Source organism: Scophthalmus maximus, chromosome 5, assembly GCF_022379125.1.
Source record: "Scophthalmus maximus strain ysfricsl-2021 chromosome 5, ASM2237912v1, whole genome shotgun sequence".
Lineage (NCBI taxonomy): Eukaryota > Metazoa > Chordata > Actinopteri > Pleuronectiformes > Scophthalmidae > Scophthalmus > Scophthalmus maximus.
This window is the reverse complement of record NC_061519.1, coordinates 12249829-12276762: the sequence shown is the minus strand read 5'-3', so window position 1 is coordinate 12276762 and position 26934 is coordinate 12249829. Positions and strand designations below refer to the sequence as shown.

The 26934-nt window shown below is 44.6% G+C and overlaps 3 protein-coding genes across 5 annotated transcripts in view; 2 read left to right on the top strand and 1 right to left on the bottom strand.

The window, feature by feature from the left end:
• The first annotated feature begins 541 nt into the window (after window positions 1-541).
• Window positions 542-4910, top strand: LOC118311605 (protein shisa-like-2A). Its single transcript, XM_035635628.2, has 3 exons — window positions 542-874; window positions 1467-1603; window positions 1788-4910. Exons 1-3 carry the CDS (start codon window positions 693-695, stop codon window positions 1964-1966), a joined length of 498 nt encoding a protein of 165 aa, XP_035491521.2. The 5' UTR covers window positions 542-692; the 3' UTR covers window positions 1967-4910.
• A 5442-nt stretch (window positions 4911-10352) lies between these two features.
• LOC118311209 (transmembrane protein 125) lies at window positions 10353-12155 on the bottom strand. The gene is made up of 2 exons (XM_035634839.2): window positions 11714-12155; window positions 10353-11561 (listed from the first exon to the last, which is right to left on the bottom strand). Exon 2 carries the CDS (start codon window positions 11528-11530, stop codon window positions 10826-10828), a length of 705 nt encoding a protein of 234 aa, XP_035490732.1. The 5' UTR covers window positions 11531-11561; window positions 11714-12155; the 3' UTR covers window positions 10353-10825.
• An 8552-nt stretch (window positions 12156-20707) lies between these two features.
• LOC118311208 (low-density lipoprotein receptor-related protein 8-like) overlaps window positions 20708-26934 on the top strand; it is a 67253-nt gene continuing 61026 nt past the window's right edge. For all 3 annotated transcript variants that reach the window (XM_035634838.2, XM_035634837.2, XM_035634836.2), the window contains exons 1-2: window positions 20708-20877; window positions 21637-21753. In XM_035634838.2, the coding sequence (XP_035490731.1) occupies window positions 20811-20877; window positions 21637-21753 (184 nt within the window). In that variant the 5' untranslated portion in view covers window positions 20708-20810. The remainder of the gene's footprint in view (window positions 20878-21636; window positions 21754-26934) is intronic.

The window sequence follows — 26934 nt, the reverse complement described above, 5'->3', positions numbered from 1 at the left end:
GTAATTCAGCGTTACTTGGATCAGTAACTGTAATATAATTACTATTTCGGAAATTGGAATCCCTTACACTACTAGTTACTGGGAAAAGTAACTATATTACAGTAGTATATTACTGGGTCATTAGTTACTGCCCAAAACTGGTCCTCAGTTTGACCATAGGTGTGAATGTGAGAGTGCATGGTTGTGTGTCTCTATGTCGATACGTATATTTGTGTAGTCGTGTATGTGTGTATGTATATATATATATATAAATATATACATATATATATATATATGTGTGTGTATGTATATATATATATATATATATATGTGTATATATATATATATATATATATATATATATATATATATATATATATATATATATATATATATATATATATATATATATGTGTGTGTATATGTGTATATATGGTCACCAACTATAGACATAGAGACACAACCATGCACTTTCACATTCACTTAACCTGACCCCCCCGATCCGCATGTCTCTGGACTGTGGGAGGACGCCGAGATTGGAGGAGGGGTTCTTTCTGCAGACTCTCAAAGTTTTCCTCCTCCGTCTCTCTGCGCGTCCATCCGCGCGGCGCAGAGGAGAGCGCACGTCTCACCGAGGAGCACCATGGTCGTCTCCCTCTCCACCTCCTCCCGCAGCTCGTGAGTGGCTCTTGTGTTGCAGCCGGTCCTGCACCATGAGCGCCGGATGCAGCAGCTACTACAACCCCGACGGTGCGCTCGTGGACGGCTTCTCCTGCCCCAAGCCGGGGAGCGCCGCCGCCGCGGTCTACTGCTGCGGGTTCAACGACGTCAAGTACTGCTGCGATGATCCCAACAGCTTCTTCCCGTATGAGTACGGGTACATGTGGTGGCTGAGGTAAGAGCACTCTCCATGTGGGGGAAATAAAAGTTCGTTGGTTGACATTATTTCTCTTAAAAATAAAAAAAAATCTTCACTTGTTCATCGAGTTTGACTTATTTGATTTGAAGACGTTGTGTATATATATATATATATATATATATATGATCAACCCATTGGCCATCACAGTGTAACTGAAGTGTTTTTTTTGAGATGGCAGCATTCAATTTGTATTTATTTTTTATCTTTGGGGGGTCTTTTTTTCTTCTATTCAGAAATGAAGCAGCACCTGCTTCACACCCTGACTCATAGGCGTCCCCCTGGCATTCAGACACAAAATCATTTAGAAAGCCAATTACTTCTGCTGCTGGAGTCCGCCGAGTTTATCATTGATGCCCTCACTCATTCTCAGCCATGAGCTGGATCACAGACAGCTACTACACCTACACATTTTAATTTACTTCATTTTCTGTGTATGTGTCATTCCAGATTAGATTTTTTTTTTTCTTTCAGTAGGGGTGTTTTTCTTCCATCCCTATATGTCATCACATGCCTCCCCCTTCCTCTACTCTGTCTCTCATCTCTTCTGCTCTTCCTCTTCTCTCCTCAGTATTGGGGCTCTGGTTGGTCTGTCCATTGCAGCGGTGGTCCTCCTTGCCTTCCTCATCACCGTATGTGTCCTCTGCTACCTCTTCATCGCCTCTAAACCCGGTCGTCTTGACAACGGCCTAGCCCTCAGAGTGCCAGGTTAGTGTGAGTTTCACTATGATAACAGAAATTACTTAAATTCTGAAAGAGTACATAGAAATCTGTGCAACTTGTACCATTTTCACTCTTTAGATGACACTTTTTTCTTCTTTGTTTAGTGTGTGCACCGGACAGACAGGGAGTGATCTTAAATTTGTGCCATTGTCTCTATGCTTTTCACAAGGAGATGCCAGTGAGGGATCCAGGCATGCGAGCGCAGCCCGCGCCTCTGGTCTGCAGGGATTCCGAAAACACTTCAGCAGGAAGCTGGGCTGTGATAACCAGCCGCCAGACCCCGAGCGCCTGTTTCAGAGATGTTTCACGGCCACAGTCACCAGTGTGAAGGTGGAAAGTCCCTCGTAGGCCAGTGAGAGACTTGTAGTCTAAAGATGGTCCAACAGTCCAGAGGCCAAGAGAGCCAGTGAATCTGGAGGCAGTGGACAACTTTGACACTGGCAGGAACAGAAACTGACACAATGTGGTGTGCAAGGGAGTGGTGGTGGTTGAGTGGAGTAAATGTTATTTAATTCTTTAAAAAAGGAACCACTCTTGAGTGCTGTGGACCACGCAGTCACACACGACGAAGGCTCTGAAATCATATGACTTGACTAATTACTGCTCACTTCTTGGAGGAGAATGACTATAATTGGCTTCTTCAAAGCCAAAGACTTTATTGATAATTATTCAAAGATTAAAGCATATAAAAGAGCAACAAATGATGGAGGTTTGTGGTCCAGCCTACATTCAGGATGCACAGCTCCGTGTGCATTTAGGGAAGATGCAAAAAAACAAAAAAAACAACAACACCAAAAAACAACACACTGTAGTTACATCTACTACATTTTGCTCAAGGACAGAGGGAATTGTGGGTAGAATCAACAGCAACCCAAACATTTAGCATGTAAGGAGGATGAGGGTGAAGGAGGGGGCTGTGACAGCTTTGGACTAAAAGTATCAATAGAGTAATAGTGCATCTGACTATTATCCCTACAGCTTATCCTTTAAAGGGATAGTTCATTGTTTTTGAAGTGGGGTTGTATGAGTTACCTATGCATAGTTAATATGTTACCTTATGGAGATGGTGATCAGCGATGTCATTTAACGGAGTTCGGAAGAGAAGTGGAAGTAGCGAAAGTTGGAGTCCCACTGTTACAGAGGGGACCAACGAAAAACGTCTTGTTTGGCACATTTTTAAACGTTACCTAAAAACAAGAAATCAGTTTAATTGTACTCTAAAGGATGTATTTTAAGGTAACATATTAACTATGCATAAGTAGCTCATAAAACCCCACTTCAAAATCAGTGACCTATCCCTTTAAAGGTCTCGGGGGGCTGGGTAGAGAGGTGGCAACATACGGCGGACAAACAACCATTCAGTCAGAGTCTCCAATTAACCCCGATCTGCATGTCTTTGGACTGGGGATGAAGATGGAGTACCTGGAAATAACTTGCAAAGAACTGCCGAACCGGCCCTCGAACCAAGAACCTTCTAACTGTAGCTGCTTATGAATGTGGAACTGCTTTTTGACTTACTTAAGTTACTAACATGCTTGAGTAGAACGTTTGTACGTAATATTCGTACGTAACATTCGTACGTAACATTCGTACGGAACATTCGTACGTAACATTCCTTGGTAACGGCAGTTGGTAACGTTCATATCTGATTAGGTACTCAGGAAACTTTCATAAATAGCCTGTAGGTAAGTAACACTGTAGGCAAACCGCACATTTTCTAATTAATATAATTATATCAAAATTTCAATTACCAAAAACGTTTTCAAATCCAAAAGTCTGCAAGCGACGTCCCAGACCGTGGGGGCATTCCTTGCTACTCCTAAACGATTGGAAAACTTGGAAGGGGCTGCAAAAAACGTGATCCGTTTTCAAATTTCTTTGTAGAAAGGGCGGCATCTGGTTAGTCGAATCGTTGGACCAATTTTTGGCAGAGATGCGCAACGCGATTGGCTCGCACATAATGCTATTAGCTCGACTGACAGGTGAGAAGTATGGCGCGCGGTGCCGCCCTGGAGTGAGAAGTGGGAAGTTATAATGGTGTCACTTTGCTCCTACACGAGATTGAATGAAACCTCTAATTCAATCCAACTGAATTACTACAAATTCGTGCCATCGAGCAACAGCGACCAGTGACAGTTCTGACCTTTGAGGTGACAGAGAGTCAGAGTCCAACAAAGACGAGACTATTGTAGCTTTTGAGGTTTTGAGGTTTTGTTTAACGTCCTGTGTCAGAGTAAAAAACTGTTAGACAAGATGGTTTGCGGAGTTATGAGACCGGCCTCAATGGTGCAAATGCAGCTTTTTAAAAAATAAACTGTGTGAAATGATTTCCCTGGTTGGTTGAGCCTGAGGTGTGTTAATAAGCTAACAGGTTTGCGGCCTGACCAGCACAGTTGTTGTCTCGGAGAGCTTTATTTTTATTTCAAACACAATTGTGTGTGTGTGTGTGAGACAGAAGTACGTAGAACTATAGAGAAAACAGAGAGATCCGGGGAATACTGTGACCGACAAGCTATTGCAGCTCACCAACTAGCCTAGGGGGTAGTCCTTACATCACCCAGCACCCGGGTTGATCTGTTTCCCTTTGTGGTGTTACCGTTGCTTAACTATAGTACAAAAGAACAGTTGAGATGATAATTCTGTGTGACGTTGTGGAACAGATCTGATTGATCTGAGTGTTGAAAAGAAAATCCGGGTTCTCAAGAGCCAAATGTCACAAACCAACATCTACACTGCTTAATAGCACAATGGACAGTTCTGGTGTACACTATAACGCTATACTGAAATGCCAATATGCAAATGATATTAAGGTGGAAATTAATCAAGACAGATGCAAAGCTTTCTCACCTGGTGTCTTTTAACTCAAAGAGTCCACGAATCAATCAGTGAATCTGTCATTTGCACAGTAAGTAAGAAAGAAGTTTACAAATTAAAAATCTATAATACATTTGGAGTGATAGTTCAAGTCAAAACACCTAGTAAATGAATGATATTGTATAACCTCCAGTAACATGACATGCAACACTTAGCTTTTGACTGAGGGGTTCAGATTATTTTCCATTGTAATAGGAAGAAATGTGTAAGTGAGCTTCATTAACACACTATGCTCTGTTTCTACTTGATCGTCAATTCTGTCCTTAAACTTTAAAATGCCCTTGTTTTTTGTAAGTCAGAATGTAACATGTGCTTTAAAAAAAATTGTATTCAAAACAAGGAAAACAGAAAGGGCCTTGTTTAACAAAATGTTGTCAAAATGTGTGTACCAGCTACCTTATAAAATACTACAAAACCCTGTTCGGACGCTTCCGTCAAATTCTTGGATTCTTCTCCTTTTCTGCTCCTGCATATATATTGATGTATTTAAGTTCCTGTTTGTAGATGTCAGGACAAAGGTGTGCACAGTAATAACCTGCTGCATACATTTCAAAGAAACAGAGAAAACTAAATCAAGGGTTCAGTTTATTCTCTTTATATTTTAGGGTGTTTTTTTAAATAAATGTTCGCAGTGATTTATCCACAGTTGTTGAAAGAGCATCAGTAAATTTCAAATCAAAAAGATTAAAAACCTGATTATTATGCAGTGATGCTGCCATTTCAGTGATTGATTATACTGGCCAGATGTCATGATGGAGAAGCAAGTTCACGACTCTTATTACAGACACTGTGAGGCGCATTAAAAGTGGAGCTGGGTTTTGACGCCCACACTGTTTGCACATATATAATATCGGCAGTTGTAATTTCATTAGCTACCGGAGGAGACCAAGATGTCTCAACGTTAATCATTTTATTGATGCTCAATGCTTCAAGGAGAGAAGTAAATCAGATAACAAACTAACCAGTAATGAAGCTTTACTCCTGGTATATCATATCATATATCTCATTTCCTTCTGTCCCAGAAGACGTGCGAACACTGGCTGTTCTTTTATGACGTCCTCCAAAGGAGGCACTGCCTATCTTGTCTCTGCTACTACATCTGTAGTACGGTCAGAACTGCCTCAGTTGCTATGGTTACTGCTGATGGGACTGGAACAGATGTGCCTGAACAGCTATGCTAGTGATAAATATTGAACTATTGTTTAATAAAAGAGGTGACACATGACGAGGATTTGTGCACAGACATTTCCTGAGTAGGAGACTACAGATTAAATGAAAGAGAACATGAATTTACAGAAAAGTCTTTCACAATATCTACATGAAAAACAAATATGGTAATGCCACAACCCTCCTCCGGGACAGACAGACATGCTCTAGAACAGATAGTAGATGCACAGAAAGGATAATTGGGATAACAAAATTACAGATTTAAAACATAGATGAAGAAAAATGATTGAGGAGTAACGTTGAGCAACATCTACCCCCTTCAAGCTCCTACGAAGGCGCATCACTTCCAAGGCCCTCATGGTTGGATGTGCACATGCATTAATCATATGGGACAGATGATTTAATGGTTGGTGCTAAAAAATAAATTGTTTTTATGAGAGAGGGATGTGAAGAAACTATGAATTTTTTTTTTTGACAACACTGATATTCTGTCACATCCGAAAACAAACTCTAAATGGACACACATGCCCTGTAAGCACATGCGGCACGGAGCGTCCTCACTTTAAGTCTCATGTGATTACGCCGCCACTATCTGGTGTCATTGCACAGATGCAACATCTCATCCGTTTAGCGGTGGGCCCTGTTTGCTTTCAGGCACTGAATTTGTGATAACGTCTACTTCTGACTCCGATTATTGACATCTCTTTAATTCTGAATGAAAACAAAACAAAACACGTGGTTATTTTCAACCTTCAGTAAGTAACAAAGGAAGAAAATGACAAACCTATTCAAGTTACTCATTAACGTCTTTGTCTTGAGGGCAGAGTGCAAGAAGGGTGACTTTATGGCACGTCCTGCAACCTTTGCCCAGCGAGTCTTTTTATTTATTCCAGTGGGAGCTGAAGAAGGAGCCGAGACACCAGTCGGGACTAGGAGAGAAACACCTGCTCTGTCAGTCTACAGGTAAACTGTCCTAGAAGTTTTCTTCTTCTTGTTGATGTGCGAGTTTGATGACTTACTGTGAGTTGCTCTGCGATGTCATATGACTTCAGGTACACAGCTATACCTTCATCACCATGTTAGCATTTTCTTACATTACTTGTCTAAAGATGTCTAGAATTAAAGTAATACAGCCAGGACATACAGTATAGATCACTATTCATGTATTTTCCATCTGGATTAAGGATGATCAACACGACACACGCGTGTCCATGTTGAACATCTTGAACATTGCTCGAATCCTGGCACGTCAACTACCTGGCATCATGTGACACAGGTCTTGTGTGAAGTAGGCGTCGCGCAAGCTTTACTAGTATGTTTGTTCTTGTCAATGTTTGTTAGTGTGTACTTTCCAGAAGCACAAGAGAGGTGTTTGTGTTTATGTTAGCTCATGGATCGAGGCTCCATAACTTGAAAAAAAAGGTTTTCTTTATACCTCTGACACTTGCTATGTGGAATCTAAAATATCATCACCTGCCTCCAGATGTTATTAATCAATATGCACTTAATTATGTTTAATTTCATATATTATATTTATGATAGTGAGAAAACATAATTTTCCTCAAAAAAGCAAAGAAGAAAATATGTCATTGCAGTAGGGATATTTTATTTTTTTCTATTAAATTAAATTGACAAAAAAAATGGCGTGTCATGTGGTCAGGTCATTAAAAGCATGGGACGAGAGAGAGAGCAAGAGAGAGAGAGAGAGAGTGTGAGAGGTGCTGCTGTACGGGCATCATGTGACTTCCCACTCACATCACGACTACTGTAAGTGACTCACCTGAGCAGCTCGAACTTTTTACTTTATCAAAGAGGAAAGTAAATGTAGAGAGGGTGTCTGCCACTAGGACATTCACTGGGAGCTGGTTCCACAGGAGAGGAGCCTGGTGGCCTGTTCCTGTCAGAATTGTTGCTTGGGCATTTTGGATCAACTTGTAGGGACATCACGATCATAAGTTTTTATACAGCAGTCCAGTCTGGAGGTTGAAAAATGCCTTGGCTTGTTTTCCAGCATCCTGTTGAGAGAGGCTGTTTCTGATTTTCTTTATATTGCTCCGGTGTCCTAGAGACGTGTTTAAGGTGTGAGTCTAGGAATTATTTTTTGACAAGGACATGTTCCTGACTCAAAGGTTTCAATAAACAATAAACTTGAGGCAAAGGGGTTGCCATCCAAAGTAAATATATGATCAGATTATGGCTGAATTTTTTTAAATCTGAATTTAGAAAGTAAAAGATTCTTGGTCCTCCAGGCATTGATGTCGTTTCTGAAGTTTGACTATACCCTAGCAGACTTGTCCATTGTCTGAGGCCACGGGAAGATTGTTGGTAACTTTCACTAGTGCAGTTTCTACCCTATTATATGATCTATAGTTGGCTAAAACAGTCAGTCAGTTTAAATCACATTGTTTATTAAATACCCTGCAAAGGAATGTCAAATGTCACTTTTCAAATGCTAAACAGCATCAAGAACAAGGTTAAGGACTAAAACAACACAACAGATTGAGATTTTGTGAACAGAGCAACGCTGTGCCTGACAACAATGTCCCTGAGTCAACGTAATAACTTACCCTACACTAACTTTCCATGTTCATGTAAATCAGGAGAATCTGGAAGGTGAATCTGAAATATGTCTTAGCTTATATCACAGGCTGTCTCACCAGCCATGCCATAAGAGAACACTAATAAACCCACACGAGTCATTCGTTACTGTAAATGGTCCTCGTGTCCTCACTGATGGGGAATGCATCTCTTCCTATAATGTGGTTCCACTAAGATAATCCCCGTCCTAAAGTTCTGTTGAAGCTGCAAATTTTCCTCAAATCGAGTGGGATTATTCTGTAATTATGATCTTTTCTTGTGCAATTTTCCCAACTTTTTGTGTTTTTCTCCACATATGCAGCACAGGAACACAGAGAGGGAATTCTGTACGTTTCACGATCCTCAGTAAACATTATAAGTCGATCATATGATTTCTCTAGGTTTTGCCACAAGACGGAGAGATGGGTCAGTGGAGCTGCATCACCTTCGTGTTGTTCTGTCTTTGCGGAGCTTTGATCAGCGCAGCACATCCCGCTCTTATATCTGATGGGCAACACGGGGGCTCTCAGAGACGTCTTCTGATGGAAGACGACTCCACCAGCAGTAACAGCACTGGAATTGGAAGTAGGTATCTCTGCCGGGTATTTTACCAACACCTTACTGTCAGAATCAGGTGTGTCTGAGGAACATTACACGTGAGATGAAATCATTTCTTTTTCTTCTTCTGTTTATCCAGAGGCAGCCGGTCCGGACGAGGGCACAAAGTCATTGGAGTGGTCCTATCTGGCCGCAGCCCTGGGCACAGTGCTCACCGTCTCGCTGCTCATCGTGACGGCGGTGAAGCTTCGCCTCTTCCATCGCTTCCTGGCCAGCTACCGACACTCGCTGCTGCACGAGGCCGACGGGGTCAGCCAGTACGGCCACGACGAAGTGTCCTACCCGCACAGTGTGTCCGGCAGAATGGCGGTGGTCGGGGGGACAGTGAGCGGGCTGGATGAGGACGACGACGGCTTCATTGAGGACAACTACATCCAGACCAGCGAGAAGGACAGGGCACGGAGGGAGAGAGAGGAGGAGGAGGAGGAGGAGGAGAAGGAGGAGGGGATCGAAGACAGCGACGACGATCTCCAGTTCACGATAGGGTGATTAGACAGAGGGAGTCTGATTATTGTCCTGAACTGCTTACTGATTAACTTTTAACATGACATTGCCACACATATGAAAAACAGCTGACCCTTTAGAGATTTCTTGATTGTAAAATGGCAATCCAACCTTTTTTTTGGCCTGTGACAATTTAAAATGCACTTGTGAGTTCCCCTTAAAACCTCTCAAATTGTTTCATTTTAATAATTGTTTTGAGGCCACAAGGAACCATAAGGAGAAAAGGAAAATTTGAAAGGAACAATGTGTGTAACAAAATTTTAATTTCACTTTTTCTTGTTCCAATCTACCATGTCATAGCTGCCTTGAAACATGTTACTGCTTGTCATTGAGTTCATCTGAGCAGAGATTATCTGCACACAGGATTTTCTGATGTCATTTCTGCCCATATACACATACTGTTCTGTAACTTGTCCTTCGTTGTGTTAACCTTTTCCACATGAAAGCTCTTTGTAAGTCAAAATTTCGTCTGTCTAAAAAAAAAACTAGAATCTATGATAATTTGAAATAATATATTGTGTGCATCCATCTGTAAATTGAAAATAGGTTTGAAGCTGCTGTTCTCGCTCTGCTGCTGATTTTACATCATCTGTCAATCACTTGTGTATAAGTTAAGTTTTTACACCGAAGTTATGCAGTTGGTTGACATTTTGAGTCAAGGACAAATGGCTTAAACAGCTTGACACGCCGTCCTCTTTGTTTTGATCTGAATGTGTCTGGAGGTTACAATTAGAAAGAGAAGAAACTTCAGTGTATTTATGTAAGATGGAAACAAAAATATTTTTATCATCTGAAATAAATTCCTTCGAATAGACAATTCCTGAATAAATTTATTCTGATTGAAATTCCACCACCTCTCATTTTAAAATATACTTTGCCGGCGCTGGTTCTTTGAGTATGTGGTACACAACTCACAGAAAGATTTGACATGAACACAAAACAATTTTGCATTCGCACAATAAAATGGGAGAAACGATTTACTGAGCAATTGTTGTCAACAGTCTGTTGCTCTGGTACAAATGACGAGCAGGTCGTTTTGTTGAAGATGATCTTCAGTAGTCGTCAGTTTCATGATGATGGAAACTCAAAGACTGGATGAAGGGAGCTGTGATGTCTTGGGTGCTGACAATTCTGCACATTCCTCTCTTTTGTTGCCTTGACTTTCTTCTCATTTCTGCTTGAACGATTTCATGTAATCTTCCTTTCACAGACTCTTTTAATCCCATGAGTGTTTCCTTTTGTTTTGTTTAAGATATTTGTTGGGGCATTTTTATACTTTTATTCATAGTAATTACAGGAAAGAAAGGGGGAGAGAGTGGGGAGGATATTCAGCAAATGGCCAGGGTCGGAGTCGAACCCATGGCCGCTACAGGGGGACTCCAGCCTCCAGCCTCCGGCGGGGTGCCGGTGCTACTCCCTGAGCTAACCGACGCCCCTCCCTTGAGTGTTTCTGCCCACTTAGCCAAGTCAGATCAGACTGGTCCTGCTGGAGGACGTCTCTCTCCAGGTTTGGCTCATCTGTCCTCCCGAGACACTGAACACCAGGCCGGCTCGACCCCCCAGCCTCCTCGCTCGGCTCATTCTCATCCTCCTCCTCCTCCTCTGCTCCCTTTGCCTCTTGAGGTAGACCAGCACACTGTAGGCCACCACAGCTAGTGCCATGACGGCCCCAGCGGCCATCAGCACCAGGCCAGACGCCAACATGTCCCTGCTGTCGTGACTTTGGTCGCCGATTGTGGCCACACAGAGCAGCACTGTCCCACAGAGCATCACTGCCACCCCCACGGCAAGCATCAGCGCCGGGTCAGCCCTCCCGCCGCTCTTCAGCTGCTCGATCCGCCGCCGGCTGCGCACGCAGTTCATGTCCTGGACGGCAGAGCTGAGGAGCTGCTTGAGCAACACTGCGAGGGATAGGAGGCAGAGGATGGTGCCCACCCCGAGTCGCCACTCCCCGGACAGGCTGGTGGTAGTGGAGAGGAGGCCCACGCCGCCAAGCCCCAGCGCCATGATGAGGGCCACCGAGGCACAGTAGCACAGCAGGGAGTGGCGTGGCTCTCGGAACCACCACAGCTCCACCTGCTCTTCCAGCACGCGTCTCTGCATCAAGGTGGGCTCCAGGTAGAGGCTCGGAGGGCGACGCAGGCTGTGGTAGAATGTCTGCATCTCAGTCATGGCAGGTCGGCCAGCTCAAGACCAGAGTGACCTTGTGAGATTGTGCAGGTTACTGGTCAGAATGTTATGACAGAATGCGCATACTCAGCAGAATCATTTAAAAAAAGATAATTACTTTTACAAGTATGCTTACGGTTTCAGGCAGAAACATCCTGTGCCTCATCTGTGAAAACAATTACTCACATCATGTTAACTGAGTGGCGCGTTGTCGTCCATCCGTCTGCGTCCCTTCAGACGATTTTAGTCAAAAACTCATTTACAATGGTTAGCTTGTATAAGATCCCACAGCTGATTTGGTTTTTTTGTTCCATTCTTGAAGAGGAAATTACATCCGCCTCTGAAAAAATATTCCGGGTCAGAAAAAAAAGGTTTTTTAATTTCAGGGATCAAACTCTTCTTACTGTAGATGTACAGAATATAGAAATGTCCTGGCGTCGAGCCGAAGGAAGGAGAAGAGCAACGGGGACCCAACAGCACACAAGCGGGGAACTCCCACAGCGTCAAAGTCACTGCCAGTGGAGAAGTGACACTGTCATGTGGTTTTCTGTGTTTGTAGCTCGTCCACATCAAGCCTTCATCACCACGGAGACAGATCAATAATCTGTGCCCTCCTCACATTCTCAACCCCCAGTGCCAGGCAGAACAGTGGAACCCCCCCCCCCCCCCCTGTTCCTGCTCCTACTCATCACACAGGAACACCGTGTCGTGTGCTTAAGCGGGAAAAGGACACAATAGCAGCGTTGGATCATGGTTTGGACAGAGATTGGCGACATTGTCCTCCAAGACCCCCCCCCACCCACAGACAATGGGCTAACCGATAAACACAATGACTGTGCTGCAGAAGGAGGGGCGGCGGGGTGTTGTGGGACGTGGAGGGCCGAGTGATGTCAGTGTGTACTCATAATGGTGTTTCTGTGATCCGAGGCATTGCGTCATTCACACGCTGAGCCGGGCCTCTTGGATGGGCCACAGTGAGCGGTGACACTCGCTGACCCCTGGGCCTGCCGATCCGGGTCTTCCAGTAACACGCCTGCCAACGCTGAAAACACTTATTCAAAAATATTTTTCCATTAGTTTGGAGGTTCTGGGAATTACGGTTCACAAACTGGAGCGTTGCAAGTGACAGAGAGGGAGGTGGATAAAGCTCAGTAAGCTGCAGGCTCTGATGGGAACACTGCAGGATCTCGGCAAACACTCGGAACTAGTCAAACCTTTCACAGACACGCAACTCTGAACAACCCAGGCACTGACATCGACAACAACAGCACTGAAGAAATTGACAGCAGAGTGAACAAAGAGCGTCACGTCAACAAAGCCGCGTTTCTGCAGACAGATGGAGGAGTTTAAAAAGAGGCTCAAAAACCAAGAAACAGAGGAGCCTCAAGTATAGAGACAAGTCGGAGGAGCAGAGGGGAGGAGAGAAGCTGGCGGAGCTGCGGGTCGCTCTCTGAACCCCAGAGAAAAGAAAACAAATCAGGGTCCTCCAGAATGACCTTAAGGAAACCCTGGAGGTGAACATCTGTTACTGTAGCTGTGTGCAGAGTGTGAGGAGTTCATCCCGAAGCTCGGACCCCCATGAGCCCTCGAGTCTCCGGAAGAAGAAGAAGTGAAGAATCCTCTGGAACAGAATCCGCAGATGCCTATCTTCATTGTTCTGCAGACACACGGACACACACAAACACACACACACACGTGCGCACTCACGCACACACACACGCACGCACGCACGCACGCACACACACACACATACACACACACACACACACAGATCAGTCAGTTGCATGTTGCTGGATATGGCAGTTTAAAAGAATAATCGCAATTCAATCATCCTGTAATATTTCTAGCAGACTGATTTTAGTTCAGTCATTTTCATCTCATTAATATATGACCCTATGCGATTGCATTAAATTTAACATTTTGGACATCCATCAAGATGCTTGCTTGTTGGCTTCACCATCTGGATCTGTTGTTGAGAACAAACCACTCGAGTGACATATCATACACAATAACAACGAGGAACCTCAGACAGATGTTCACTCGGATGTTGTTTATTATGTTCTCATATTTTAAATCAAACTTGACAATTCACATAACGACGTCACCAGTAATGAGTTGATGCTGTGTCTCCCAGGAAACCTCCCATGCACCAGCCTCTAGATGGAAGTTGGGCAGGGACAGAGAATGCACTTCCTCCCCCTAGTGGACAACATTATTAAGTTTTAAAAAAATGAACCTTTTAATCTACAGTATATAAACACTTGAACGTCAAACGGATTCAAAACAAGTCTTGATTTATTGTATATGGCATCTTTCTGAACAGTCTGTTTGTCAGTCTTAGGACAGGAAGCCTGTTACTTGTCTGTCACACTCTGGGAAAGACTGCAAAATACGTGAGGCTCTGACAAATATTACATATTATAAATGAATAAGCATGAAATATATGTTATGACCCTGGGTCTTGTGTGTATTTCTTCTTCTTCTTCTTCTTCTTCTTCTTCTTCTTCTTCTTCTTCTTCTTATTATTATTATTATTATTATTATTATTATGTGTATCTGTGTGTTTGTGTTGTTTGGCCTCCCTGCCAGTGGGGGGTGCTGCTCCTGTTGTGTCTGTTTTTCAGGTGGTAGTTGGAGGATGGTGATTGGCCAGAAACTAATCAGGCTGGATTTAAAAAGGAGGCCTGCTGATGTTGGTGCCCTTTCTGCTCTTCCTGATTTCCAGACAGACCATGCTGTGCTGTGTTTTGTAAGACTTCGTGTTACAGAGTGACTGAATCATTGTTTGTAAGATATTGTTTGGATAACCTTTTGAGTCGAGCAGTCCAGGTATCGTAGTGGTGAGTAGCCATTTTGTTTTGTGAATTGTTTTCTCCTGTTTTAAGGTAAGGGAGGCAGGTAAGAATTCTGTATTTTCTTTTGTGCTACTTTTGTCTGCTAGGTAATTTATTACCATTAAAAAGACTTTTGGTTTGTTTTGGCTGTGCTCACCCTGAAGACAAAATACTATTTTGCAAATAAATGTCTTCAAGTTCTGTCTCCATGGTCGTCTCTGAAAGTTGGGTCGAAAAAAGCGAGTAACTTTTATGTTGCGCTCAGGTTACCCCCAGGCCTGTCGTAACATGTATCACTCTGCTTTTTACTAATTTACATTCTCCCTCAAGGCAAAAATAGGAATAATACCAATTGTTCATAGTGAATAATCTCTTTAAAGATGAAAGCTGGGATTTCGACTCTGTAGTCACTGGGTCATTTAAAATATACCCAAAATAGCATCTTGCATCAAACATCAGTTCACATGAAGTCTGTTCTTCAGCATATTGTGTGAGGCTTGTCTCTGTTCTCTCTCTACATATATATAGGTATATGTTTTGTGTAGTTATGTGCAAGTGTTATTAATATGCTTAACATGTTGTATTGTTGTTGCCATAGATTGACCCGTAGAGGGCAGCAGCCTCCAGATTTGGACAGCAGCCTGCACAGTACTCCTGTACTAAAAATTACAAAAATACTCAATGTCAATTTAAAGTCTTGCATCAAAACACTAATTTACCCAGGCATTAACATCAAAATGTGATTAGATTATTGAGAGAACAAGTGCCATGCCCACTTGTATAATTTACATTTTGCAGTTCACTCTGTGCTACACCGGGGGTGTGCAGTGAGATTACATATTTGGGCCATATTATTGCAAATGACCGGTCTGATGACAAGGATATATGTAGGCAGCGTCGGAAGCTGTATGCTCAAGCGAACATGCTGTGTCCTAAGTTTGACATGTGCTCTGTGAAGATCTCCCTCTTGAGAGCGTATACGATGACAACATGAGGCTGCTGCTGAGAGCTCCAAGAAGCTCCAGTGCAAACCATATGTTTGTCAATGTCGGCGTACCTAACTGCTCTGATGTTTTATGTAACTTGATGTATAGATTTATGTGTAGGGTATCTGAGTCAGAAAACGACTTAATTGCTGTTTTGGCTAACCCCGTTTGTCAGATTTTCTTCCAGACTGTGGAGCCACTGGCGAACATGTCTGTATGTTAGACACTGAACACTGTGGAAGGCTTAGTATTTATTTTTTGGTATTTAGTTTTTTATGTTTTATATTCTGTGTTCTTATTGTGATATGGATCCCCTTGGGTCTGAAATAAAGAAATATATACTATTGAGTAGTTTAATAAATATCTACCGACCATGCTCTCAAAAGCAAGGGATGTTATAAATTGATTATTTTTATTTATTCTGTGAATAGATGATTTTTTCCCCCCCCACCTGCCTGCCCCAAGAGGCAAGTGACATGTTTTTCTTCTTCTCTAATCTATGAAAACAGGATTTTTTTCTAGACTGTCTGGGGAAAATAAGTGAAAACAACAACAATATCCCACTTGCTTCTGTAAAAACAGATCCCTCTGAAATTAAGTCAATTAGAATGTAGATGGAGTATAAACAAACAATTTTCTTTAATTTTGGTCCCGTTATATTTACATATTGTGCACGATTATCTTAATACATCTTTCAGCAACACCAATCTAAAAACACTGCGCAGCAATTAGAGTGTCGAATGGACAAGCCAGTTGCAGTGTGTGATTTCTGGTGTCCAAGCATGTGCAACAGAGATCTGTGTGAACAGTTTGTGATTCTGGCCCGACACTCGGGTGCAACATCAACCGAACGGGGATGAACTAATCTCAGAGCTGCAGACCACATTGGGTTAGACAAACAGAGGTTTGTGACCAGGGCGTCGCTGTTCCAGTTTCCCCTCAACCAGCTGTTGAGAGGTGGGAGGAAACAGTGAGCGAATGTCTCAACAGCAGCTGTTGAGGTGTTCTTGAGCATGGTACTTAGGCCCTAATTGCTTCAGTGCCCAGGAGCCATTAGAGGATAGAGACACTGCGACTGAACCATGCTGCCTCGTCGATGCCGGCTACTGCAGCGCGTGTGTAAATGTGGAGCTGAGAAGAAGAAAAAAATCAGGAAATGTCCCCTAAAGATTAATTAAGTAAGAATTTAGAAACGGTGGCCTGAGAAGAAGTCACACTGAAATGCTTTTCACATGCACGGGGGAAACTGCAGTTTCCCATGACTCCTGTGACAATGTGGGAGGATGATGGACGTACCTCCATAATGTGCATTTTTGAGAAAATGTGGCAGAAGATGTGGGATCTGCTGCCAGTATTTCAGGCCATGACAGACTGTACTACTAATCCTGACTTTTCAGTGCTGCCTGCATACTAAGCAAGTGATGCTTTTACAACTAGTGGAAAGACTAGTCATGACGATTGATACAGACTCTCGTGATAGCGTCCAGATGATTTTTAATAACTTTTGGTGTTCCCCTGACTTTTTGTCCGATCAGGTCAAAGTTTGATATTTTTGCTTTGTGACCAATCCTCACCTATCGGCCTCAGCTGCACTTTATGTTTATCACTTATAAGCAAATGTTAGGATACTAAGATGGTGAACTAAAATCAAGCGGCTTGGTTTGTGTACTTATGACCAGCTTGATTTTTAAAAAAACAGAAGTAACCATATTTGGAGGAGCAGGGGGTCGGGTCTTACTGTGAGTTCGTCCACTGCACGTCCAGAAACATCTGCGACCTGCGCCCATTGGACGGTACCAGCTGTCAATCACATGGTATCCACACACCAATGCACACTGTGCTTAATCGTCTATTTGACTCTAAAAAGGACCATCATTTACAAAATGAACATCCTGCTGTATTGAAGAAGACTTGAAACTAGTGATTGAGATCAAAGACTCCTCAGTGCAAAAGTGTATACTGATATGAATCAAGGGAGAAGTAGAATCATTTTCTCTTAGACTTCAATAGAAACAGGCTTCTTTTTGCAACCAGTAGAGTCGCCCTCTGCTGGTGATTAAATATAAGACATGCTCTGGGCACTTCCACAATGGCTTCCCTTTCAAACCTGGTGACTATGTCCATTTTTAAATGACAGTCTATGACCAAATTGGTGTACATGGCAAATATTACCTGTTGAACGTTGTTTGCTTGTTAGCATTTAACTCCCAATACCACAGTGAACATGTTGCTACAGCCTCACAAATCTATTAGCATGGAGGTTGGCTCTTGGTCTTGTTGGTATTTTCACCTGAGACACTTTAGACGTCCTACTTTGTTTTGGTCTTGTAGATGGTATTAGCAAAAGTCGCAGAAAGGTGTTTTAGAGGCCCCCACTGGTCCCTGGCATGAGGCCTGAGCAGGCATGGTCTAAGGTAAATATCACAAATCTGCTCTTCACTATTTCTGTACTTCAGTTGCTCAACAATCCCCCCCCCCCCCTCTCCCGCTCTCAGATGAACTCGGCCTCCTGCTTAATCCTCTGTGCACTAAAAGCATTTTCATTTAGTCATGACTCACTCCTCACAGCAAATTGACTGTAAACTCGATTTAGGAGGTGTTATCTCGGATGGGTGAGAATCTGATGAAACCGGAAACGTTGCTTGTGCCAAATCAATGTTCGTCACTGAATATTTTGACTTGAGCAATGCTACAGGAGGTGGGCCCAAAGAACACGTGATACTTTACATAATTGTCTTATGTAGTAAATACTTATTTTTTTTACAGGCTATTTCTATGAGCAGCTATAGCTGCATATTAAACATTCTGTACATTGCATCTTTGTAATCATCTTTGCACTCTATGAAGTGAGAAATCAAAGCTAAAAGCTCAGTGCTTTATTGGTTCCCTCTTTTTGATTCGCCTCACAACTTAGACGAGCCATGTAGTTTTTCCAGAAAATAAGTGGTGTGCTTGTGTTGTGATGTGTTCTTGTTACATCAGTACAGGACTCAACACCGTTGTCTCAGCTCAGACTCGGAATTTGTCACGGGCCCGGTCTGGAGCAAGACAATATCACATTTTTGCTGGTGTTGCTATAAAGCACACATTTCCCAACAGTAATTCTTGTAACAGATTTGAACACCTGTTCAACAGCCACTGTGTTTTATTTCTTCCCTTTTCAGTCTGCTCCTGGCGCCTCATTCTTGTTGGATGGTTGCTGTGCAACCATGACAACAGTTGTCCATTATAGTACCATGATTTTCACCCTGTTGCCTTGACTTCATTGGCTGTGAATATGTACTGTATGTGTGGCAGTGTCTCTTTGTGTCTATATACTATATGTTGAGGTTATGAGGGGGGATTAAGTCATCCTCCAGCTTATTGCCATTAATATGACGATCATGCTGTCGGCAGTGGTCATGACCTAGTTTTGAAAGACAGCCTTACTCCCTGTAGCTTGGAGCGACTAGACCTTGTGGCGACACTGATGCACTTTTATCTGCAGACAAAGTGTTACCTCATTGTGTTTAGTAAGAGCAACAAAGCTGCAGTTTGGTTAACGAAAGAGGTACGGGGGGCCTTTGCCTGTTGTTGCTGCTGCTTCTGAGTAGCTATGGCCTGCGGTTCACCTTAGCACTTGTGTAATTTGCATATAGATGAGAATCATATCACATTATTGCTCAAGGGGTATATTAATAATGGGGATGTTGAACAGGATACAGTACTGCGTCAGAGACTCGTGCAGATGCTGAAACAGGCGGGGCTCACGGTGTTGCTTTATGCTTCGCTGAAGCCACGCTCTCCCATATCTTTCTTCGACACTTTCTTTTTTTCTGTTTATCCTTTGAAGGATTTGAGAAGATCCTCTGCAACATCACCGACTAGGCCTCTGACTAAAGCATAAAATTGCTTGACTTTACTGAACCCACCTGCTCCTGCTATAGTCCCCACCACTGTTCATCTATCACCTGTATGCCGTGCGCTAAAACTGATTTCGGTGTGACTTTTAGTAGTGCACTCAGAAAGATTAAAAAGTTGAACAAAAATGTATATATGCTGTCAGAATTTGTTTGATGTTGAACTTGTTTTCCACTGTCATGTCTCCAGCTGGGCACCCTGTCGGAAAACACACTCTGACAGTGCTACCTTTGTCATATTAAGTTCAAATAATTGACATACTGTATTTACCAATTCATGATAACTGCCCATAGGTTTTCCACCTGGCGTTGGATGTACACAGTATTTGATTTAGAAGAGACCTAAATTAGAATATAATTAGATTTATTGTGGGCAGGATGAATAGACTTTGGCTCTTAGACCCTGGCAGGAAGTAGAACCCCATGGAGGCGGGCGTATGAATTATGTGCTTCAGATACAAAGGAGACGCTGGAGCCGAAACACTGGTGGTGGTGATGACGAATGGAGCATGGACGTCTCATGTTGGGACTTCTCACGAACGGCTTCTGGTTGGACGGTTCAATTTGACATGACCGGGCATCCAGAGTTGAGGTGGTGCATGAGTGGAGGTGGGTCCATGCAGCGATAGTGGTGTTGAAATGACCGCTTTTATAGGCCGTTAGTGATTGGCTCAAGGCGAGCGTGTTGTGATTGAATGAAACTAGAATGAGGTGGTGGAGCTCAGCGATATTGCACTGAAAAGAGAGGCGTTTACCAGCTCAAAAGAAAAATTACTTTAATTGATAACACAAATGATTTCAATTTGTTTAACTTAAAGTCAACAAGTTATGACAACTGAAAGCTTTAAATTGACTTTTTATTATTTGTGTATACCAGTTGAAGTAACTTTTTTTGGCTGCTACGTCCACCTACCCCTGCGACCTGCACCCATAGCCGTCAATCCCACGCACTTACAAAATGAACATCATGCTGTATTGAAGAAGACTTGAAACTCATGAACTCAACAGGAAAATGTCGACTGACATTATGAATCAAGTGATTGATTTTTCTCTTGAGACTTCTAACTGACTTCTCTTTCCAACAAGTGGAGTCGCCCTCTGCTGGCCATTCGAGAGAATACAGGTTTTATGGCCCCGATGACCGCGTCCATTTAATATACAGTCACTTCCGCCATGAGCTTTATTTTTCTCCTCATCAAAACCACGTGAAGCCCAAATATATATACAAAACAAGCTTGGGCAGAAAGTGCGAAGGAATATCCTTTCTTTGGTTATTAGAATTATATGAAATTCAAACGATGAAAACGAACAATCAAATGATTCTATTCTGTCCTGCGCGGTGTCGTCACGCTCCGGGCAGCCAATGAGGGGCAGGGAGGAGAGAGGAGAGATGGGGAGGGATGGAGAGGGGAGGGATGGGGGGAGGAGGAGGGATGGAGGGGAGGGGGTGTTTCTCACGGAGAGAGAGACGGGCAGCAGCGTCGCAGCGCCGTGAACGGAGAGCGGCTCTCGGGGCTTTTGTGTTGTGGATGTGAATGAGTCTCCATCGCCTCCATCACCAGACATGTGGACGGATTTAAGGACGCTGGTACTATTGCATCTCTTCGTCCTGAGGCTTCATCTGTCGGAAGGTCGGTTGCTGTTTTTCGTTTGTCTGAGTGTGTGTGTGTGTGTGTGTGTGTGAGAGATATTAATAAAATAAAAATGTAGCCCGTGTGTGTGTGTGGAGGTGAGAGACTGGATGCGCTCCCGGTACTCGTGTGAGCTTCAATGAGAGAGAGAGAAAAAAAGAAGATAAATAAAACAGAAAACACTTTACTTTATTATTTAACACTTAGAATAATGACTTGCTTGAATTCAAATCTGCCATAGCTCGGTCCTCCCCAAAAAGACCTTCCTGTGTGTGTGTGTGTGTGTGTGTGTGTGTGTGTGTGTGTGTGTGTGTGTGTGTGTGTGTGTGTGTGTGTGTGTGTGTGTGTGTGTGTGTGTGTGTGTGTGTGTGTGTGTGTGTGTGTGTGTGTGTGTGTGTGTGTGTGTGTGTGTGTGTGTGTGTGTCATCCACACGCTGCTGCAGCGGCTGTGTGGTGGCCGGGCTGAATCTTTGTCTGCGCGCTGGAGAGGACGACTGTCGGCGGACACTGGGCCTCCTCAGCTGCTCGTTCTCATTATCTTTGGGGGGGGGGGGGAGATAAAGAAAAAAGTGAATCAATAAGTGAAAAGCATGACGCTGCCTCCCGGCGGCTCAGCCACTTGACCTGAATGAATGGCTGCATATCAATGAGCCATTCATTTGCAAATGACAGTTGAACTAGTTGCATGTGTTTCTGTTGCTCATCCATCTGGACCCCGTCTTCATGTCTTCCTTCTTCCTCCTCCTCCTCCTCCTCCAGCCTCGGACGAGTGTGAGGATGGACAGTTTCAGTGCCACAACAAAAGGTGTATTCCGACCATCTGGCGGTGCGACGACGACGACGACTGCTCGGACAACAGCGACGAGGAGAACTGTCGTGAGTGTTGAAATGTGTGCAGGAGCGAACGAAGAACAATGGCTGATCACTGTGTGGTGAGGAGGGTGTCATGCCTTACCCCCCTGGGCCCCTCGGTGTGTGTGTGTGTGTGTGTGATCATGATCTGATGCCTCCACCTGGACCCGCCCCCATCCCATGTTAGTCTTCACATCCAGTGCTCTGTTCATGGCTGGGATGTTTATTGGAGCTTTTGTATCTTAATGAGCCATGTTTTTTTCCCCCCAAAGTTATGAACCAGAACATTTTTATTGTTATTATCTTTTTTTTTTTATGGTGGATTTGCTTTAGCATTAGCATTTTATCTACATGCTTTTTTCCTTCTTTCTTCTGTTTGCCCATTGTGCATGACATTGGCTGCAGGGAGACATAAAAGCTTATGGAGTTTACTAAAGAGGCACGAATGAAATCGTGTCCCTCGTGAGGATTAGCTGTGTGTGTGTGTGTGTGTGTGTGTGTGTGTGTGTGTGTGTGTGTGTGTGTGTGTGTGTGTGTGTGTGTGTGTGTGTGTGTGTGTGTGTGTGTGTGTGTGTGTGTGTGTGTGTGTGTGTGTGTGTGTGTGTGTGTGTGTGTGTGTGTGTGTGTGTGTGTGTGTGTGTGTGTGTGTGTGTGTGTGTGTGTGTGTGTGTGTGTGTGTGTGTGCCTCAGACCTAGGTGCAGGTGATTCCCTCCCTACTCTTCCACACGCTGTAGAAAGCTCAGCTCAACACGTGTTCCTAAAACGAGGGTTGATTGGGCTTTTAATCATCTTCAAATAAAAAAGCTCTTCCAGCCCAGAGACGGAGCGTTGTACTGCACAAAGCTCTGGCAGGTGAAAAAGAAAAAAAAGGCCAAGAATAATCCACAACACAGTCATTAGACATTTAGCAACACTCGCTCATGTGCGATGCTTTGCGTGCAGGTATTCCAGTCTCAGAACTTGAACGTCAGATCCTTTGTTTTGTGTTTTGCTGGATTGTCGACAATCGGGGTCTTTGCTGTCGTACGTGAATGTCTCACGCCAGTCAAACAGCAGAGTGGCATCCTGTTTTCACGCTGTGGAATGAAGCACGTGGTTTATCTTGAGCCGCTTTTCAGACACGCATTGAAGTCCTGTACGTTTCCTAGCCACGGCCCGCTGGTAAAATGTCTGGAATATCGTCCAAGTCAGCCCGTGTGAGAATACAGCAGGGAAATGTTCCTGCTGCCGTGAAGGCGTCCGACTCGGACCAACCTGAGGTGTGTTCACAAGCAATGGGGCACGATAATGAATTGTTTTTCGCCGTGTCACTTCTCGGCTTTCCTCTTCTTTTCAATGTCCCGATGGCGATTACAGCACAGACCCTTCGGTTTGATCGCAGGCGACTTGAGTTACCCTGAAATTCACTTGTAGACGGCCCGATTGCATCACCTGACCTGAATCCTGGATGTGGAATACTGAAGAAAGTTATCGGGTTATGTGCAAAGGAAACGAGCACTGGCGTCGGACGCTTGATGGGGGCGTAGTGACGACTGTCGGTCGGCCATGGGCGGCGCCCAACCTGAGCTCGGGTGCGTTGTGCAGAAATGATAGAATTCCTCTTCCCTCTTCCGGCTGTCAGCCAGTGGCCTATATTTTTTGGGGAAGAAACCAGTGATGGTGTGCCAACTCCGGAGCCAAGCGCCGCATGTGTTCCATGCAGCTGTGTTCTTATGTGTCTGGGTTAATTGTGGCTCGGGAGAAATTCCTGCACCTCCCCACACACGCGCACACATGCATGCTCGCTCTCTCTCTCTCGTTCTCATTATACTGTACGTCTTTGTTTGTTACCTCTTCTTCACAAACTCACACTCACAACAACAACAACTTGCTCTGTACAACCACCTTGTGATTCCTATGCGCGTTACTCCGGAGGTGTTGCCATTTTTTCCCCCGTCTCAGAAACCAGCAGGACGAGTCCTCGGGCGTGCAAGGGGAAAAAAAAGGGAACACACATAAAAAAACAGGTCATTTGGAGCAGCTTCGCTCCTTAAACATTCATGTGTCACTGTCACGCACGCACACACTGGTGTTTGGAGAAAATGACTCTGCCAGGCTTTATTTCCTCACTATTCTTTTCATGAATGAAAGAGGGAAGTTGTCGGCGAGGCTTTATTACCCACTGTGCGTTCTCTCACCGGCAGAGCTTCTGATCACGTTTGGGGTTTGAGTGAAAACACTTCTGCTGAAAGCTGAGACTCGCACTGTCAACCCGGCGAGGTGAGGATTGCGACGCGTCCGCCGTTACGCGCCTTTGTTACGTGCATTATATCAGAGAGTGGCCTTCACCCTTGAGTCTTTGTGAGGTTCGCTGTACAGTACAGTATCTGCGTGGGCGGGCAGAAGAGGCTGGTTCAGATCCGTCTCCGCACTGGCCTCGTCGTGTTGGATGTTCAACTTACACCATGATGTGAGTTGGAGAAGAGGTTCTCTGGCACATCATGGGGCTCTGGCAATATTTTTAAGCGGAAACGGACAACTTTTTGTTGGCTTAAACTCGTCATTATGATGTCAAAACAGATTGCACAGTGTAATGGTGATTGAAAAAGCCTCACCGATCCACACGCACATCGGTCCCCCATGAGTCTCGCTTTCACCGTGTTATTCTCTTTGCCACCGGGACGCGCTTCTTCGCGGAAAAGCCGACGACACGGTTTACAGCACGCCGCAGAGAAAACTGCATCACACATCGTGTAACCAAAACAAGGAAGAGAATAGTGTTCCGCAAGTGTCCCCAGTGATGGAGATGGCAGACGGTGGAACAGCCCAATTGACAAAAACAACTGAGCCTCGCAGGAGGAGAAGACGGTGCCCCAAACAATAATGCCACCTGGAACCGCTGGGGACGCGGAAGTTGTCTGTTGCCTGTTTGATAAATTTGTTACTATTGAAGTCCTTCTCAGGGTTTTCTGTTTCTATATCAGAACGGGCTAAAAGACGGGCGGTGCAGCGGAGTACACGATGAGTGCAGCGTGGGTGTAGCTCCTACACGCAGCGAATCCTGTGCAGGAATGACACGGTTGGTTTTCTGGCTGACTGTGAAGTGCTTGCATTTTTGAAAATTGAGCTTCTGAGCGGGCTGCGAGGGACGGTGTCACTTTTTACTCTTGTATTCACAATATATTATATCGCAGCACAATGCCAAGCCCGAGCGTCCAGCGACTGAGCGTGTGCAACAGACCGTGGTGTGAAATATGCTGACGGCAGAAAACCCCTTTTTTTGCTGCAGCGCCTGATTTGCCATTCCCGTGTCACCTTGTTTCTGACCCCACTGGTGCACGTGTCGTTGAGCTTCACGGAAAAAATCTGCAAAGGCCTTTTAACGCGCTGTTATTGCTCGTAGCGGTATCGTTCCCCTCATACGACACGATCCTTCCTCCATCCTCCGCTCTGATTTTTTTCCGTTAACCCCATCCCCCACCAGCTCACCCCCCAGACTGCACTCCCATCTCTTCATCTACCCCACCCTTCCCCCCCCGCTCCATCCAAACTCTATTCCCCACTGACCAATCACTTGCTGCGTTGCACCCACCCACACATTCATACATGCATGACTGCATGTCCGCGCCGGGACACGCGTATGGCTCCGATGAATGCCGGCATAAATGCTTACATACAGAATATGACACGCACATGAATGCACACCAGTGAACTCTGCTCTCCTACTTTTCTGACGACTCCACCCAACCATGACACAAACTCAACTCTTTGTTTGCTGGCTTGCATCAGGTTTCCGCGACGAGGACGAGATGCCAAGCCGCTCGCCGCGCCCAGAGTTCACAGCGGTGGAGGCGACAAAAAGAACTCTGCCGCGCGCTCTCAAAGTCAGATCTGTGCCAACTCTGACACGGAGCCGCCGTTTAATCCTCGCCCTGATTAAGGCGGCGTGTATCAGCCAGGCGCCATCGCTACCGCGTTGCCTTCAAAGTCCAGCGCGTCCGCTCGACTTTGTTTCTCATCCTTGGATGTGATAACGATCTATTTCTTCCGCTTTCGTGTTCACCGGCTTAACGCTCGTACCTGCGGGGAAGCGTTTCACACGGCCAAGAAGAGCTCGAGTTCTCCTTTTGTTTTCCTCTGCGATGCGGAGTCATCAACAAACAGCGCGCCCCCTCCCCCCTTTACCTAATAAATCATCGCAACGCCTTCAGACGAAAACTTAATTTTGAAACTGCTGGCGCTCCTCCGCGGCTTATTTGTTGTCGGCCGAGCCTTTCGGTGGCTGCAGCTTCCCCTTGGCCGCCACCACACGATGAGCAGAGCTGCTGAAAGTGGCCTTGCACCCTTGAGTAATGCTCGTTCCAATGCTCCACGCGTTTGCTCAGCTGACACCTGACACAGCTGAGGTCAGAAAGCCTCTCCGCATAACAGACCAGAATATGGTCCTTCCGCCTACTCGCGCGGTAAATTCACTGTACATCGATTACGCAACACTACATCACGTCTGGCTTCCAACCGTCGTCGTCGTCGTCGTCGTCGTTGTTGTTTTTCTGTCGGCCCTCATGCTGGGTTCCTGGCAGGAGCAGGTGGCGTCTCTGAGGACTACGATAGCTCACCTGCCTTAAACTCTGGAATCCTTCCATTCTGTGCTTCAGGTTTTGCGTTGGTGGCTGAGAGCAAGTGGGCCTCACATTATGGGATTTGTTTTTTGTGTTACTTATCTGTAAGTCATTCCCTGCATTCAATTATCCAACCACCTTCTTTTATCAGAGAGAGAAGAGGGTTCTCTTCTAAGAAATTCCTCTCCTTCCCTCTCCACTGAGAGGGAAGGAGACCGGAGGGAAACTAGCTGCAGTATTGTGACTCTATATTGGCAGTGACGGGCGACAGGAGCACAAACATTTCCAGTCAGCTCCACTTTTTGTGAAATGGTGTCTGTGCTCTTTTTTTTTTTTCCGCTCTGGCAGGTTGTTGCTCCCTGAGCTTGGCAGATTCTACCCAGCAGTTGTATTTTATAATATATACATATATACAAATAATGTCGTTTCCCCCCGAATAACACGTAGAAGCAGTTTGGCCACCAGCTGAGATCTATACTTGTAAATGCAGGAGAATCTCTCGTGATGAGAGCGAGACAAATGTGCTTTGGACTCTAAAGTGTCAAACATATGTTGATGCATGATGTATTTTTTTCTTTTCTTGTGTGAGTGTTGTGTTTGACAGCG